Below are 16,469 nucleotides of genomic sequence, written 5' to 3' on the forward strand. Positions count from 1 at the left end.
CCAAGTGATTACGATGGGCTTTTCCATTAAAATAAAATGAGACCAAAATTTGCGATGTTGTATGAACATCCATTATTGTATCATAAACTGTGAAAGGCAACTACTTACTTGCTAAAAACGTAATTTTGCAAGTTACGAAATGAAAATTTTAGGCGATGAGCAAGTTCCATACATTTGAGCATACACTGTTTAGGGCGTCTATCACGGTGTTCATTGAAGAATCATTGTTTTTTTGTTTTTTTTCCAAATATATGTAGCTTTCATGCTAATGTTATCATATCTACCATGACTGTTGGATTTAGGCCACAGACAGAAAATAAAATTCTTTTTGAATACTGATATTTATATCACATGGAGGCTCTTAACTAAAAGCTATCAATAAAATGAAACACTCAAGAATATTTTGATCTAATTGAATACAAAAACAGATAATGAAAGAGATTTTCTGAAAAAATAAAATAATACTGAATACACGTTATTTTTACACTTCAGATTAGAGTCTAAAAGTAATATTGCTTTTGACTTGAATTTCAAAGATAATAAAAAGGAGGTTTTCCTGAAATTTTAGGTTCCTGCAGAATAGAAAGGAAAATTACCAATTACAAATTTTTTCTTTGTATACCATGCTTTCATGACTTTTACACATGAACAGTAACGTATTGCAGATCACACGTAACTTTGAAGCTATAGAATCACAGCAAGTTTATGGGGGGGGGGGGGGGGGGAATTCAGATGTAGAGGAAATAATCTAACCAAAACGCAGTATGGTAAAAGTTACTGTAGAGAAAATGAAAGCCTTCGCTTCCAGTTGAAAAATATAATTTTTCATGAAATAAATGCTGAAGACAGAGAAACAAGTTAAAAAAGGCTAAAAAAGGGAATAATCTTCAGAATTAAATTGATAAAATGAAAATTAATGTGGCACTTTCCATAAAATACCAAGATGAACTGCATTTTAAATAGCCAAACATTAAATGACTTCACTAAGAGTTTGGCCCGCTTGAGGTTGAGGATGAGGATGGTGTACACTTCACTTCTAGCAGCTGCGGGTAGTTTTCTACTATGTTCAAAAGGATTCCATCTATATAAGCTCTAAGTTGAGAGTTCACTTCCTGTTGCTCTTTCAGCGCCGTTTTCATCTGGATATAAAAAGTAGTAATTAAAAAATTATCATAATGAAGAATGAATATGTAAAGATGCAAAGATCGGACAAAAAATGTCAAGTAGTTACATAAAAGTCAGAGGGCATCGAATTCTTAATTCTCCTTGGAAATGGAAATTTTTGGAGGCAGAATTCACCACGATACTTTGAAATTTTACTGCTCGGAGTTGCCAAATTGTTTTGATAAAAATGAAGTCTCCCAGGATCTTGATCGTCATTTTCTAAATCTGGAGGGAACTTTTTTTTTAATCCAAGGTTAACAAAAAAGGAAATAGAAATCGAAGCATTCAGAATGACCAAATAATCATGGATAACAACTTACTATGTAGCACGAAAATTCCTCAAACTTAAAATGACGACCGTCATAATACCTATGAGGGATTATCCCCTTACAAACTTACCCCAACAAACCCTGGTAGAGGTTTGATCATTGAATTCTTCTTTAAGATTTCATTATCTTTAATTGCATAATTCATGATATGAGTGTTTAGAAATTTTTATGACTATACAAAATTAAGAACAAAGTGATTTCGTTTGTATCTTTATTTTTGTTTTGTTTTATTTATTAAAATTTGAGGTTGAAATTCCTGATGTTTGTGCTTAATTTTCTTACTTTGTGCTTCTTGTTATATTAAGTGACCTGATATTCATACATAGCAAGTGTAATGTAAAGCCTTACCTTTTGAGTTTGAAGGCTGCATTCTCCAGACTAAAAAATTATACGAGAAAAAAAAATGAAAATAAAAAGCAGCATATTAGTGAATAGGCACTAAAAAGCAAGTACAAATATTTACAACTGGATTTTGCAAAAGCTTCTTTTGATAAAAGCAGTGCAAAAAAAAAAAAAAAAAAAAAAAAAAAAAAAAACCAATCAAAGTAGCAATCATTTTAAACTCACGTCTCTTCGATAAAATGGTGTATATACACAAAATCAATGCAAAAATAATAATATCTGAGTTTGAGAAATATAACCATAGACACTATCAGTGGCAGCTTTTTGCAATTCAGGGGAAAAAGCAAAGTTGTCTCTGCCAAGCTTGCTTTAATAAAGGGTTATGAATTTTTTTTAAATATTTTATCACCTCTTTGGCACAGACCTTAATAGTCGAGTAAGTAAATTGAAAAAATGTTGTTGCGACTTTCCTTCTTCAGTATCCAGACTTAATGTAAATTTTTTAAAATTAATTGTATCATAATTTTATCATGGATATACATCTAGTGCTCAAAATCATGAAAAGTTAAACATACATTACAACTTTGCCTGGATCTTATGATAGTGCTCCACTTTGATAATAAGCGTGCAAAAATTTAAAACAACAGAGTGCAAATTAAATTGGAATGATCAAACGACTTGATTAAATGTTATACTTACATCATCCTGAGTCATGGCTTCAAGCTCGGCTGCAAGACTGTTGGATCCTGTCAATAGAGTTCTGCCTTCTTCGACACTTCTACTCAGGAGGAGGGCTTGGAGTTCATCGTACTGCTCTTGTAAGTCTGGAAAATAATTGGAGGATTGATTATTTTGGATATTGGGAAAATTATGGACTCAAAGTCATGAGTGGCAAATGGAGAATTCGCACGAAAATTTTTTATTGCTTCATCTGAAAGTGCTTAAAGAGCTGATTTCACAATATTTTTCATAATTTTTTTCTGATATGGGAAATGGTATAAAAATAGATTTAAAAGTGAGAAAATGTATGGCCTAGTGGCGTCATCTGGCGGCATTTCCCAATTAAACACATGTATTTTAGCAGATTAGATCATTTTATCATATCTTCTCCAGTACTTGTTCAATTCATGAACCAAGGGTATCCTTGTGTTCAGTTCACGCGGTTGTTTCCACTTAAGCACGAAATTAATCAAATTTCAGACACCTGCAAATTCTCTATTGGGAAGCTAGGAAGGTCTGCCTCTTCGAGAATGTTACAAGGCCCTTTCAGAAAATAGGGGTGTTTTCCTCCCTTCCTTTTCGCCTTTTTTCACGGAGCTCATTTTAGGATTACATGAATGTATCAGTATATAACTCTGTATGTTTTTTCCGGGTCAATGTTACTCTGTTACAAATTTTTTTCAATTCCTTGTAGCGTTTATAAAATTATTTCAAAGAAATCAGTTTTTGGCACAATAAGATGTGTGGTAGTCAAAAAGTGGGGAAAGCGGACTAAAAGTTAATGACTCCTGTCCAATTCTCGTTCAGAAGTCCATTGATCATTTTAAGACTCAAGTCAGGCTAGGAGTCTGTTACGGGTGATTTCCTTAGCTTCAAAGGGGGTCCGCAAGAGGCCCCCTTGGAAAATTTTGAAATAACTGAGCCATCTCAAGAAAATTTTAGATTTTTACATTTCAGCATTTGAAAAGGGACAATAAGCATTACGTACATGATGATAAAGTTTTGTGCAAACAAACTTACTTCTATATTGTGTTCTCAACACATCTAGCTGTTGTTGGAGTTCTGTTGCAACATTGTTAGGACTATTTAATGCAGCAATATGAGCATTTCTTTCTTGCCGTAACTGCTCCAGTTCAGCACTAAGTTCTTTTAAAAGCTGTTGAAGAGAAAGAGAAGAAGAAAAAAATTAAACTTGAATTTATTAATAAATTATTTAATTTGTGAGTGTTATTTTCATTACCAAGGAAAGATATAATATCATGAGGCAAATTGAATGAAGTTAAGCAGAACAGCCACATCTACATAGGCTTGCTTCAAAATCTTTTCTCCTATTTATAGTTTTTGAAATGACAGCAAGCAACTCGAGCATTGTTAAGATACTTCTCGCCCAGACGATGGTTATTTCCACAGCACTTGAGCAAAAATGTTGGTTTGTTTCCTTTCAAAAAATTAAATCAGGAGATTGGATTTTGAAACAATGCAACGTAGAAGTCAAGGTCTTGCTTAACTCTATCAAAATTAGTCTTTTAGTCTTAGACAAACAGCATGTGTTCATAACAGGCCTACAGTTTTACACTTTCAATGCAGTTGACTATCAAAACTGGGTGCCCGAAGAAATTTAGATTTGGAATTTTCTGACTTTTCCAGATTTCCTTGGCAGACGCTTAAACTAGGTTATTATATATTATAGGAATAATTGATGTAACATTAAAGATCATCGCGATTTGTTCTTTGCTTCATTTATACTACCCTGCATTATTATAAAAAAAATGATGCGTCTGTATTAAACTGACACTCCAGATCTGAATCTTTTTTTCTAGCTTTAAATAAAAGGTATGTAAAGTGGAAACCTTTATTCACTTTTCAGATTTTAAGTCATGAAAGAAAACAAACCTGTTCCTGAACACGACTTTGTTCCATGTACTTTTGTTCCTGGCGCTTGAAGAATTCAATTTCTTCTCGCAAAGTGATGACATTGCTCTCTGCATCGATTAGGTTCTCTTCAATTTTCCGTTTCTCTTCTTTAGCTTTTTCTGCTAAACTTCGACATCGCAGTGCTTCGTCTCGCAGGTTTTTGTTCTCTAACTCTACCGTTTGGAGTCTGGGAAAGTTTAAAAATAAAAATTAATTGGGTAAAATCGTAAGAACCAACAAATATCCTACCGTTCACATTAAAATCTACTTTGTGATAAAATAATGCACCATGATTCTTTAAGATCGTTTCTAATAAGCGCACACATCATATTTGCTCTGCTTTCACTTTGTCTGCCTTTAGGAGACACCAGACGAGAAATCTTCGTGCTTTTAACAGGCGAAAACAATTCCTTAAAAGTTGGAAGGAGCAGGGTTTTGTATTATTTTACAGAAAATTGGAAAAATTGGGCTGCCCCCTACCTTCCCTAACAAGAAAGTAAAATATTTGAAGTAGTACTTAAAAATTATCTAAATTTGCAGAAGAGGAGTAAAAGTTTTCTCTTCTTCCTTTAGTTTATCATTTTTTCTTCTTCATTATTATTTTAATGGACCTCAAATCATGCTCTGCCCACGTTTGGTAAAAAATGGCTGGACTTCCCTACAGTATCTAGGTGGATAAGAATTAAATTTCTCTTTTCTCAAATGAGAGCAAGCAATTGTTAAAATGTTCACAAAGTTTCTGAATCCTTACTTATTTTTCTTACATGGTCAGTGGTACTTACTTGATGGCACAATTTTCAACTTGAAGCTGATTCTCACGGTCGACTCGTGCAACAAGCTCCCGATGTCTTTTTGCTTCTTCAGCTAAACGTTCCTCAGATCTTAATTCAACTTCACGAAGTTGCTCTTCTAACATTAAAACTCTGAAAAAAAGAGTGAAGCATAATTTGAGTGCTAAATTATTGAGAAAAACACAGTTGTATCAATCATTAAAATTTTTATTAACCCTTTCAGAGAAAATTCTGTAAAATTACATTTTTTTTAAAACTCAAAATATTCTTTTCAACGAAACAGAAAAATTCAAAAATTTTCAAAGTGGCTACATCATTGGTTCTCCCCATAAAAATTAAACTATGGTGGATATATTGACATATTGCAGTGGATTCCACAGAATTATTGGTTGTAAAAGATTTCAATGGAATATGGCTTCAGTTGAACAAACACTGCTCGATACTCGCATGCTTTGAAAACTAAATTCACACATGTAAAGTCTGTACCTGGCTTGGAGGGCCGCATTTTCTTGCTTGGCTCTCGTGTAGCGTTCATCCGCATGAGTTTGATTATCAGCAAGAACACTCATTTGCTGCTGCAATAATTCCACCTGAGAACAAAAAATAAAGACTGTGAATTTTTTGACAGTAAGGTGAGAGATGAAACACAACAACAGAAGAGCTTTTGTTTAATGGTTCATTCAGCTTATTCCGGCTGGCAATAAACTCATTAACTCAAAATTTCATAAACTCAAAATGGCTTTCGTCAAGTATCGCGGTTATTCAGTTAAACAATTATTTTCGCTCCGACAGAAATTTGCAGCATACCCGTGCTATCGTGCTAAGGAAAAACGACGTGTGAACCTTCAGGCATTGCCGAATTTTCTCTGATAAAATACGGATTTATTGGGGAGCTTGTAAATATTTTCTTTAAAACATTTCAGACTATTTTGTCCACAGTTAATCTGAAATACATCTGAAAATTTCAAGAAAAACTATGCGTACATTCCGTCAAAAATACATTTTTTATCCGGGGAAATTTGGCACCTCTCGTATGTTCATACGACGTTCTTCTTTAACACGGAGGCATGACAGGGTGAGTTAATTTTATTTGACTTCAACCTCGTACTTACTTTATCACTCAACTTCTTGACGATTTTCCACACTTCTTGCTTCAAAAACCCGTTGATTTTCGTCGGTTTCACCGTCGGACTTGCCGGGTTCATCCACGAGAGGTTCTCGTTGCAGTTGAAGATTTCGTCGAGCAGGTCTCGCGTTTGGTCGACATTAGAAATTTCGAACTGACCCTCCCAAAGATCGTACTCTAACTCGTTGCCGTTGTCCTCTTCGGGATCGGCGTCATCACTTATACTCATTATCAGACACATCAAATCGTCGTCCGATCACTTTTCATTTATTACACGAAAACCAGTCTTGTTCATCGTTTTTCGACTAACACACGACATCGACGCGACAGCATCACGAACATGCCTTGTTCAGAGTTCATAACAACTTTTCAAAACCAAAATCGAAGGAGTTCAAAATGATAGAAGCAAGGAGTTTCAAGGATTTTATAAGGCTTCCTGCAAACGTTTTCGAATATACTTTTAGGAAGGTGCTAAAAAACTTTTAAAACACAGTGTCTGAGACTGGGAAAAACCGGAACTTATTAAAAAACGAACATTTTCGGGAAAATCAGGGAATCTGATCCAGAAACCGGAAATCTCTTCTCCCACTTTTTTTTCTTCTCCTCCTTTTCTACGGTAGAAGAAGAGATTCCCGATCGAAATGTCATAGCTGAATCCTTAAATCATCAGAATAATAGAGAAGTTTTCATTGACTGGATAGCATGAACACAAGGAACGCTTTTGGAATTGAAGATTTGAATGTGTGACAAAAAATGAGTAAAAAGATTTAAAAAAATCAATATTCATAAGTGGAACTCCGGAGCATTATATTGTTCCTAAAGAAAATCCCGGGAAAGTGGAGAAAACTTCGGTTTCTCATCAAGAAGATATCAGGGAATGCGAATAGTCAAGAATTAAGGACACAATGATTTAAAATACTAGGTTATGCTCAAAGTGAACTGCGTGGGAAAGCATGAAAGCTGAGACAATTTCTCGGTGACTATGATTCATACAGCTTAAACTGCCATAAAACATGAATTTATTCCGATTCTTTCCGATATACCTAAGGCTGGCTCACGTCACTTCGAATAGGGGATTCACATGTCACCGCTAATTCACTACGTAAAAATTGGCCAGAAACAGAGCGAAGTACGAGAATTTACGCGCAAAAAAGGAGCCACGATAACTTGCGAGAGACGAGGCACAAAATGAAGTAATTGACGGACGCAAGTGACTGTTCACTTGAATTGTTTGCTGATGATAGGATAGGAGGGACTTCAAGGTGGAGACGCCAGATGGGAGTGTCCGCTATTATAAAGGAGTGTGAAGTAGGAGCTCTAACAAAAGATAGGTTCTCATTTAGGTTATGTTTTATGCTTATTAGCCTGCACAAATACGACGCGCCATAAATATTTTGAAATTTTTGAAAAATCCTACGGAAAGAGAAGTCTTGTTGACATCATGCCAGTGATAATTCGAAGATAGGTCGAATAGATGGACAAGAAAATAAGAACACTAAAAAACGTGGCCCGAAGTGTATGTAAGAGGGTGGTAAAATAGTGCAGGGTCCACATTATTGTGCGGGGAAAGCGAGGCCAAAAATTTCAAAAATTTCGATTAGAGTAAAAAATCTGAACCCTACTGAGAACCAGTATAAGACTGAGGGGGAGAGTGCTCAGCTGCGGCAGACGCATTAGAATTTATGAAATTTCGGAATCACTTCCCCAGCAAAATAGCGTGGGCCCAGCACTTTTGTCCCACCTTGTGAGAATAGATAGAAAGATAGACAGTTTTTTCGTGATTCAAGAAGAAGGCCTCTTTGACTTTAAGAGGTAAAAACTAGTCGTGTGAAGGATATAAAATTTATAGCCTCATTGATGTGTCAATGATATATTTGATTAGAAAAACTATACTTTAAGATTACTGGAGACTTGTGAGTCCAGTGCATGGACATGTGAAGTGACTTTTGTGGAATTTCGAGAAAACAAGTTTAAAGTTACGCCTGAGGCGCGAAGCGCTTCGGCGAACGATCCGGAGCCGTAGCCTCCTAAAGTTTCGAGTGAACGAGGGATTTTGCTGAGGAAAAAATTGAGATAGAGATACATAATTTTAGAACGGTCTTCAATCCCCAAAAAACGCTGGAAAAAAAACACATTGGAACTAGAGTCCAGACTCTTGAAAACATTGAGAAGAAAAAGGACTCTTGATTCAATCAGATTTAAGCTTAAAACAAAAGGAAATCCACTCAAATTAAGAGGCTTGGTTCTTGATTTAAGCTTAAATCTGATTGAATCAAGAGTATTTTTTCTTGTCGATGTTTTAAAAGTCTGGACTCTAGATCCAATGTGTTTTTTTCCAGTGCAGAGGGGGGGGGGGAGGAGGAGGAGGACAAAATTTGAGCGAAAAAAATGCAAGAAGCATGTTGGATGAGGCCGTTGGAGCCAGACAGACGGGGCGCGGCGGTTTATTTAAGGTTAACTGCGGCGATTGGACTTGGCAAAATAGCGGGAGCATCTGGTGGACGGGGGCAGAAAGCTCCATGATTGCACCCCACCCGAGAGCCGAGACCCGAGATACATTCACAACTTCCAACTTCCTCTTTGACGTTCGTCACTCATTATCCGACCTAACAACGAACGGCGCGGCGGCGCTGCAACGTTGGCAGCCTAGTCCGAGTCCGCCCTCTTTCGCCCATTCATAAGTCCCGAGTGATCAAAGTTGCGCGGGAACAACGGTCCTCTCATGGTCTTTCGTTCGTATGGACTGATTCGGTGGCTACGTAATCATTGCGATCAATGGTGAAGCCGGGGGAGGGGGAGGGGGGCTGGAAGGTAGAATGTCCTAAAAAATCTCCAAAATTGACGTTGTTTAAAGGAAATCGACGGTGAAACTACCAGACAATGAATATCGTTTTACGACGTTGCAAACTTCCTGTCGCACTTTTTTTCTAAAAATGGAAAACTACACCCAACGTCGATTTTTGAAAACTTCCGTAATTTTTCTCCTCTGTGCGAGGAAAACTCTGTGAAAACTTGAAGGAATGATAAAGACTTGTTTTCCTTCAAAATAAAATAAAATGGGAGCAGACATTTTTCAACACGATAATCGAAATATTTGGTCTGGTATTTTCACCGTCAATATGCTGTTTTCTAGCCGAAGAACTTCAAAATATAAGCATCGTCCCATTTGGACTGAGTCACGGACTGAGTGCCCCTGCGAGCACTGATTCATGCGCCATAGAATGACTGGAGCGCCTTCAATTTTTAGCACGCATCACGGATGTCCATAGAGCGCGAATAGTTTGCATCAAGGCGTTATTACCGATATCATCACCCTATGTTCGAATATCAATTGTAAAGCGCTAAGGAAAAAGGCCGTAGGAACACTCGAGTGTTGCCAAATTTCCTTCGAATAAATACGAATTTCCTTGAAAGCTTGTTAGGTCTTATTTGTCCAATTCTTAGAGAATTTTCATCCGTATTCACTCTAATGATTTTGAGAATTTCAAGGAAATACATATTTCTAACTTTCTTAAAAAAATAAAGTTTTGTCGGAAGAAATTCGGCAACGTCTGAGTCTTCAAACGACGTTTTTTCGCTGCGTCAAACTTGCTTCGACGGCAGCCAAGCCTAGCACTGATGCAAGATAATTAAACTTAACTGAGCGAAATAGATTAATTCAAATCGTGGAACATTGAAATGGAACTCATTAGTTGGAAGTTTACAGAAAAATCCTTCGATTTGTTACTTTCATCTGTACTCGAGCGTGCAACACTGCGGAGAGACCAGACGACTCTAAAAAAAGTTCTAGGCGCCATAAAACTTGATTCGAAGCCATGAAATACAACGTAAACACATGTTCGATTCGAACGGGTCGTCGTATAAATAAACTTTTCGCATCACACCTTCACCTTAATTTGGCGGGGCAAGAAGAGAGGTGCAGCTATAAGATTTATCTTAATTTACTTTAGAATTTTCCATGGGTATTAAAAAATGGTTTATAAAAAAAAAGCAAGACTTCTTTCAGGTTTCAGCTGAAAGGTTCGGTCATTTTGAGCTATTTTAAAAGGCTAAAGTCAAATTATTCAAGCAGGGTAAAATGATTCATTCTTGCCGAATAGCTTTGGAAATGAATGCAACCTCATTCGGTGAGGAAATGTTCATTTTCAGAGACCTAGTGCGAGACCTTTCTAAATCTGGAATTACTCAGATTCGGCTTTGAGATCGTAAAAATGCACTTACTTGGATTTGGGTATTTTAAAGATTCGAAAACTGTGGAACTTTACTAGAAACTATGAAAAGCGATTTTTTTTTTTTTTTTTTTTAATGAACGCCGGTGCCAGCTTGACATAATAACCCTGGTACAAATTGGCAGTAGAATCTGTGTTCCAAAATACCATAGACCAACGGCCGGCTGTAAGATTTCCAATAGCTTCTATAGCCGGCTACACAATTTCTTATAGCCTTTTATAGCCGATGGCGATTAAGCAACTCACAGCCAGGCGATAAAAAGTATGCTAAACGTCACTAATTACGGATGCTAGGACTTAGTGAGTTTATGGACCACTGCTCTCTTTTTGGGCCGTAGTATCTTGATTTATTTTGCAAGGAAAGCTCCGTGCTTTTGATGGATGCCTGCCATTCCTAATATATTAGAGCGCCTTCAGTTTCGTATGATACTGTGCAATACCTCTGGTGTGAAATAGTTGCTTCAGACGCCGTGGCACGCTGCGTAGCGGCAGGCGGGCAGCCAGCGCGAAACGCGCCTACAAACCTAACAGGGATACTTCACGCGTTGCGCAATGCGTGACGTATCCCTGTTAGGTTTGTAGGCGCCAGTGCGTTGCCGCTCCGCTTTGCGTTCGGCTCTAATATTTAATCTGGCGGAGTCAGCGTTATTCAACTCATGATTTTGAAATGTTTGTACATCCTGTATGGATTATTCTCGTTTTAATTGATGAAAAAAAATATGTGTTAAAGGAAAATATAACGTGTGTTTTGTAAATATTAAGGAGGTTCCGTATCAAACTTAATGATTTCCAAAGCACACGAATTTCTACACAATTTCTTATAGCCTTTTATAATCGATGGCGAAAAAGCAACAGCCAGGCGATAAAGTGTAAAGCCCGGCTATAGGAACTATAGCCCGGCTGCATAATTTTTATCGCTTCGTATAGCCCGGCCGTATAATTTTCTCCGCATTCTACAGCCAGCTATATGATTTTCTGTAGCCTTCTTTAGCCGGCTATAAGAATTCCTATGGTATTTTGAAACGCAGCTCTTATCGCCAATTTTTACCAGGGAATCTTTGTGGGATGAATTCGAGGGTCGTTTTACCTCACAATCGAGAAAAAGGGTTTAAAAACTTAGAGGACATAATTATGAATAATTTGATGCAAACTGTGAGTTTTCCCGGCATAAAAAAAACGGGAAGGCAAATGCCTACAAAAAGGATACGAATCATTCTTCCGGTATCCGAATCATCTATGGTCTAGACTAGCAATAAGCCGATAACTCTGAGCCGTGAGCAATTGAATTACTCACGTTATTGAGTGTACGTAGTTCCGGAAGGAAGTAATGAAAGTGGAGTGGAGTGGCTTTCATAATCAATAAAAATAAAAAGTCCATGAGAGGCAGATAATTGTATATGGAAACGTCAAAAGGAAAGATGTAAAACGAAAATCGATAAGGAGGTGGATGAAACAATAAACTTGGAATTCCATGACGGGCATCTGAACTCTCACGGCATTCCGACCAGAGGGAAGGAAAAGCTATAACGGAAAGCTTTTAGACAATGTTTAAGACGATGTACCGGGTTAATGATTTTGTACTTGATTTGACAAATGCAGACCAAAGCAAAAGCGTAACCCTACATCAGCAAATATCATCAAAAACCAGATTTGCAGGCATGTATGTTTTACTTTTTCAGCGTATTTTTGGAACGGAAAAATCAAACGAGTCGATCAAATTTTCACCATTTAGTGAGAACAAACAACTATGTATCTCGTTGTCGTTACTAGAAATTCAAGTGCTCTAAAAAAAAAAAAAAAAAAAAAAAAAAAAAACGAATCGGCGACGAGCAAAGAACTCATTGGGGCTGTCGCGGAAATCGTAACATTCTATCGAAACGTGACAACGGTAGTCTGTCATTCGCAGCCATTTCTTTTTGACTAGAGCGCTGATTCTGTCTGATTATTTTTTCTTGCCAAAAACAAAAAAGTAGACTGAAAAGTAGGCAGACAGAGATAAAACGAGAAAAACGAGTTTGCATCTCATGATGACTGACAGATTTTGACTGATTAATGCAGACTTAATGAGATAATTCGGGGGTAAAAGATTTGAGCCGAGGAGAGAAATCAAAAAGAGATTAAGAGAGATCTCCGCAAATTAATTGAGAGAAACAAAACGAGTGAAACTGGCAAAATAGAGTTAAAATATGTCAAATTCTAACGGCGTTACTCCAGCAATAAAGGATGTAAATGCAGGCGAATTAAAAGACAACGAGAATGAAATGTCACCTTCAAAATTTACGGTGTCGAAATTGTGTTCTATACGTAAATGGGGTCCCATTTTCATTTATTTTAACGCGTTATAACTTTGTCAGTTTTTTTTTTTTACCGAAAAAAGCTGATTTTGCTCCAGTGTTGAGGAAAATAAGACCTTTCAATCATAGCAAAGATAAGGCCGCTGGAAGTTTCAGCTCAGTACCAGGACTTTTGAGACGTACCATCCGAGGGGCGGGGGGGGGGGTTGCAAACTTATAGGGGCTTGTACCACAAAAATCTGGCATCTGGCCTAGAGTCGCTATCGGAGGCACCATAGTCGAATGCATTTTATAAAAAAAAAAAAACTTGCAGCATACAAGCCATTCTTTAAATTATATGTTCAATACGACTGCTATCATCAAATTGTTGTGTTTTGATTGATGTAAGATGAAAATATGGCCAAAGGAGATGATATGATTGAAGTGGATACAGTAAAGTGCAATTTCATTGGATAGAATTTGAGAGTAAAAAGAGAAATGCGAAATGCACTGTTCGAAGAAACGAAACGTATTAGAGAGGCTACCGACCGAAAAAGATAAACAAACCGGGAACCACGGCAAGCACGACAAATACAACAATTTCAGGACAGTCGGATTCAATTATTCATCAAACTACCATCGAACTGCGAACACATTTGTTACGACGGCACACTCGCGTTAAATATGTAAGAGGTTAGGAGCTCCACAAACGAAAAATCGACACGAAATTGAACTTGAGCGAGAAGCCCGAAACCGTCAAGATTCGGTAAACCGCGACAACTTCCAACTTTCCGGTGGCGCGGCTTGCGTTTCTCAAGGTGGTGCTTCCTAAAGCTGCCGCGTGCCGCGCCACTTAACGAGCAGCATCCCGTCACGAACACGTTGCCGCTCCGCGCAGTCGCTTCTCCTTACAGATACTTCTCTCATATATGCCGTGCCAAGGATAAATAGCATATGAACATTCGAATGTTGCCATATTTCCTCCGAGAAAAAGTTTATTTTCGAGGAGACTATTTGAATATTTTTTCTTGAAATTTTCGGACAGTTTAGATCCGATGGCGAGTAAAATTCTCTGAAAAATTGGAGGAATAATATCCACAGATTTCCAACACGATTCAAATTTTATCAAAGGACATTTGGCAACGTCTGAAGGCTCGTAAGGCGTTCTTCCTCAGCATGGCAGGAAAGGAGAGGGACTATAGCTAAGCCACTAGCCCCTGTAAAACCCCTGTTGCACGATTTATTTCTCTTCAGTTCTGAAGTGTAAAATACGACAGAAATAAATAAATTACCGAGAGAAGGGGGGAGGGGATGGGGTCGTTAAAATTTCAGATATAGATATTGAGGATACTGTCTTAAAATGACGAGTGCACTTTGAAAAAAACTGACTTGATTTCAAAAGAAATATTCTTCGAGTTTGCGGCCAGAAAAATTGCCTCTTGAATCAAAAGAACACATTTTTATATTAAGCGAAAAGTTGCTTGTATCGAGGAGGGACTTGTTTGATTCCAGTGTTTAGAATATTTTTACTGAATTAGGACACTCTTTTCGGAGGTACTATGGCATTATGTAAATGGAATGCAAAACTATTGAATTCACACGGGAATATTGCAACGTCGAAATGCAACTTGTCACGTTGTCACTGTGCGAGCAATTGAACTCTTTGAAGGCTTCACTAGCTAATAGCAATGTGATTAGGCCGATCGGTAAACTCACGAGCAAAACACGTTTCGACTGGGAACATTTTACTTGAAAAATGTAGACACACTGACCGAGAGCTTTGTGTTCCGATCTTTTACGACCTTTTTTTATTGATGCTATGAGATGCTTATTCTAGTGAGATAAGAAGTAAATTATGAGGCAATTCTCTCAGTTCATCCAAAAATTTAGGGAGATTACAAATAAAAGACAAAAACATAGAGGACCGATGAAAAAAAAATCATTCTGGGGCATTGACTGATGGTTGGAGTGCGTATTTAATAGATTAAGTGACAGTTCCTGTCTAATCGGCAACAGTGATTGGTGTCTGAATGCTTAGTATTCATTGGGGATCGTCGCGTCGATGACCGACGATGAATCCCGATGAGTACAACTTCCTCCGCTTTTCTGAGAACGGTGCTTATGGTAGATGGTGGTTGGTGGAACACGAAAAAATACGCAGTCGACTGATTGAAGACGTCATCGATTGATCGACGAAGATCGCTCAGGAAGAAATCATATCGACGGTGTAAGTTGACAATCACATAACTCGTTTGCGGTGTTTGAAAATCTCCGCCTCTATGTTATGTTTTTAAAGGAGAACAAACTGATATCATTCCTTGAAGTTTTTGCAGAATTTTCTTTGCACAGAGAAGAAAAATCACGGCAGTCTGAAAGAATTGCCGTTGAGTAGTTTTCCGTTTAAAAAAAGAAAGTATGACAGGAAGTCTGCGACGTCGCAAACCGAGTTACGTAATTGCCGACTTACACCGTCGATATGACGTTGGTAAACTGAACGTGCTAAGGTAACTTTAATAGACTGATTTAGAGGCTACGACATGGTTCAAAGGCAAATAAACCCATAACCTTGCTTCTCATTCGGGGCCCTTTGTGTCATGGTGGTAAAATTCGTTCAAGTGTTTCTCGCAATCGAAATTTTCGTGTTTAGTGAGTCCTGAATTAATTTATGACCGTTCAATGACTAAATTTTAATACAATAACACAATTAACTCATGAAGAATTCGTACATGTGGTTATGTTAGTTTGTTTTGGTTTGAACCATGAGTTCGATATTATAGCGAATGACGTAGTCACTAAATCGGTCTATAAACGAGAAATTGTATTATATTTCCTGCGAAAGAACCTTACCTTGTGGTTGAGGTCGAGAACATCCTCCTCAAGGGACACGTCCGAGTATACATCGTCACCCGTGTCACATGTTGAGCTTCGGCCAGAGGAGTTGAAACTCGAGCTGCGGTATAATTGACTGGAAAAAAGAAAACGGGGGGAAAACAAGTTAGACTGAGTCTGAGGAGAAATGAGATACGGCTAGGTTTACTGACAAAATGATTTACGTCTTTTGCGCTAGAACCCACAGTTCCGCGCGGCCACTCACTGGAAAAAACACATTGGATCTAGAGTCAGACTCTTAAAACATCGACAAGAAAAAGTACTCTTGATTCAATCAGAATCTAGCTAAATCAAGAACCAGCATCTTAATTAAGCGGATTTCGTTTGATTCAAGCATAATCCGATTGAATTAAGAGTATTTTCTGTCAATGTTTCAAGAGTCGAACTCTAGATCCAAGTGTTTTTTTTTTTGCCAGGCTTGTAATAAATAAGCACTTCTAGACAGCGACTGAGGATCGTCTGACGTTGGTTCAGGATTGAAAGTAAATGCAAGATAGAATCAAGATGTCGCAGTCTAAAAGTGCGTAAACTTATTTGGCGTGGACTTAAACTGATTGTGAGTGAAGAGATCACCTCAATTGGCTTTACTCAAACTTCAATTGGATCTGAGTCAACACGAGCGTTGGGTAAGTTTTGAGTAATTTAGAGTATAGTTTACTGATTTCGTGTGAAAAAAGGGAGAAAAGCAATAA

At 37.6% G+C, this 16,469-nt stretch overlaps 1 protein-coding gene across 8 annotated transcripts in view; it reads right to left on the reverse strand.

Annotated features, from left to right (window-relative positions):
* Window positions 1-708: 708 nt before the first annotated feature.
* Window positions 709-16,469, reverse strand: part of nuf (rab11 family-interacting protein nuf) — a 96,915-nt gene continuing 81,154 nt past the window's right edge. For 2 of the 8 annotated variants that reach the window (XM_019043474.2, XM_019043475.2), the window contains 8 exons: window positions 15,736-15,853; window positions 5,747-5,850; window positions 5,252-5,392; window positions 4,449-4,656; window positions 3,576-3,711; window positions 2,535-2,659; window positions 1,842-1,871; window positions 709-1,139 (listed from right to left, as the gene is read on the reverse strand). In XM_019043474.2, coding sequence (XP_018899019.1) covers window positions 984-1,139; window positions 1,842-1,871; window positions 2,535-2,659; window positions 3,576-3,711; window positions 4,449-4,656; window positions 5,252-5,392; window positions 5,747-5,850; window positions 15,736-15,853 — 1,018 coding nt within the window. In that variant the 3' untranslated portion in view covers window positions 709-983. Of the gene's footprint in view, window positions 1,140-1,841; window positions 1,872-2,534; window positions 2,660-3,575; window positions 3,712-4,448; window positions 4,657-5,251; window positions 5,393-5,746; window positions 5,851-6,372; window positions 7,126-7,429; window positions 7,673-13,455; window positions 13,687-15,735; window positions 15,854-16,469 lie in introns of those variants that run through there. The other 6 variants (XM_019043477.2, XM_019043478.2, XM_072300199.1 and 3 more) reach the window with 6 other exon arrangements.

This window comes from Bemisia tabaci, chromosome 4 (genome assembly GCF_918797505.1).
Source record: "Bemisia tabaci chromosome 4, PGI_BMITA_v3".
In the NCBI taxonomy this organism is placed as follows: domain Eukaryota; kingdom Metazoa; phylum Arthropoda; class Insecta; order Hemiptera; family Aleyrodidae; genus Bemisia; species Bemisia tabaci.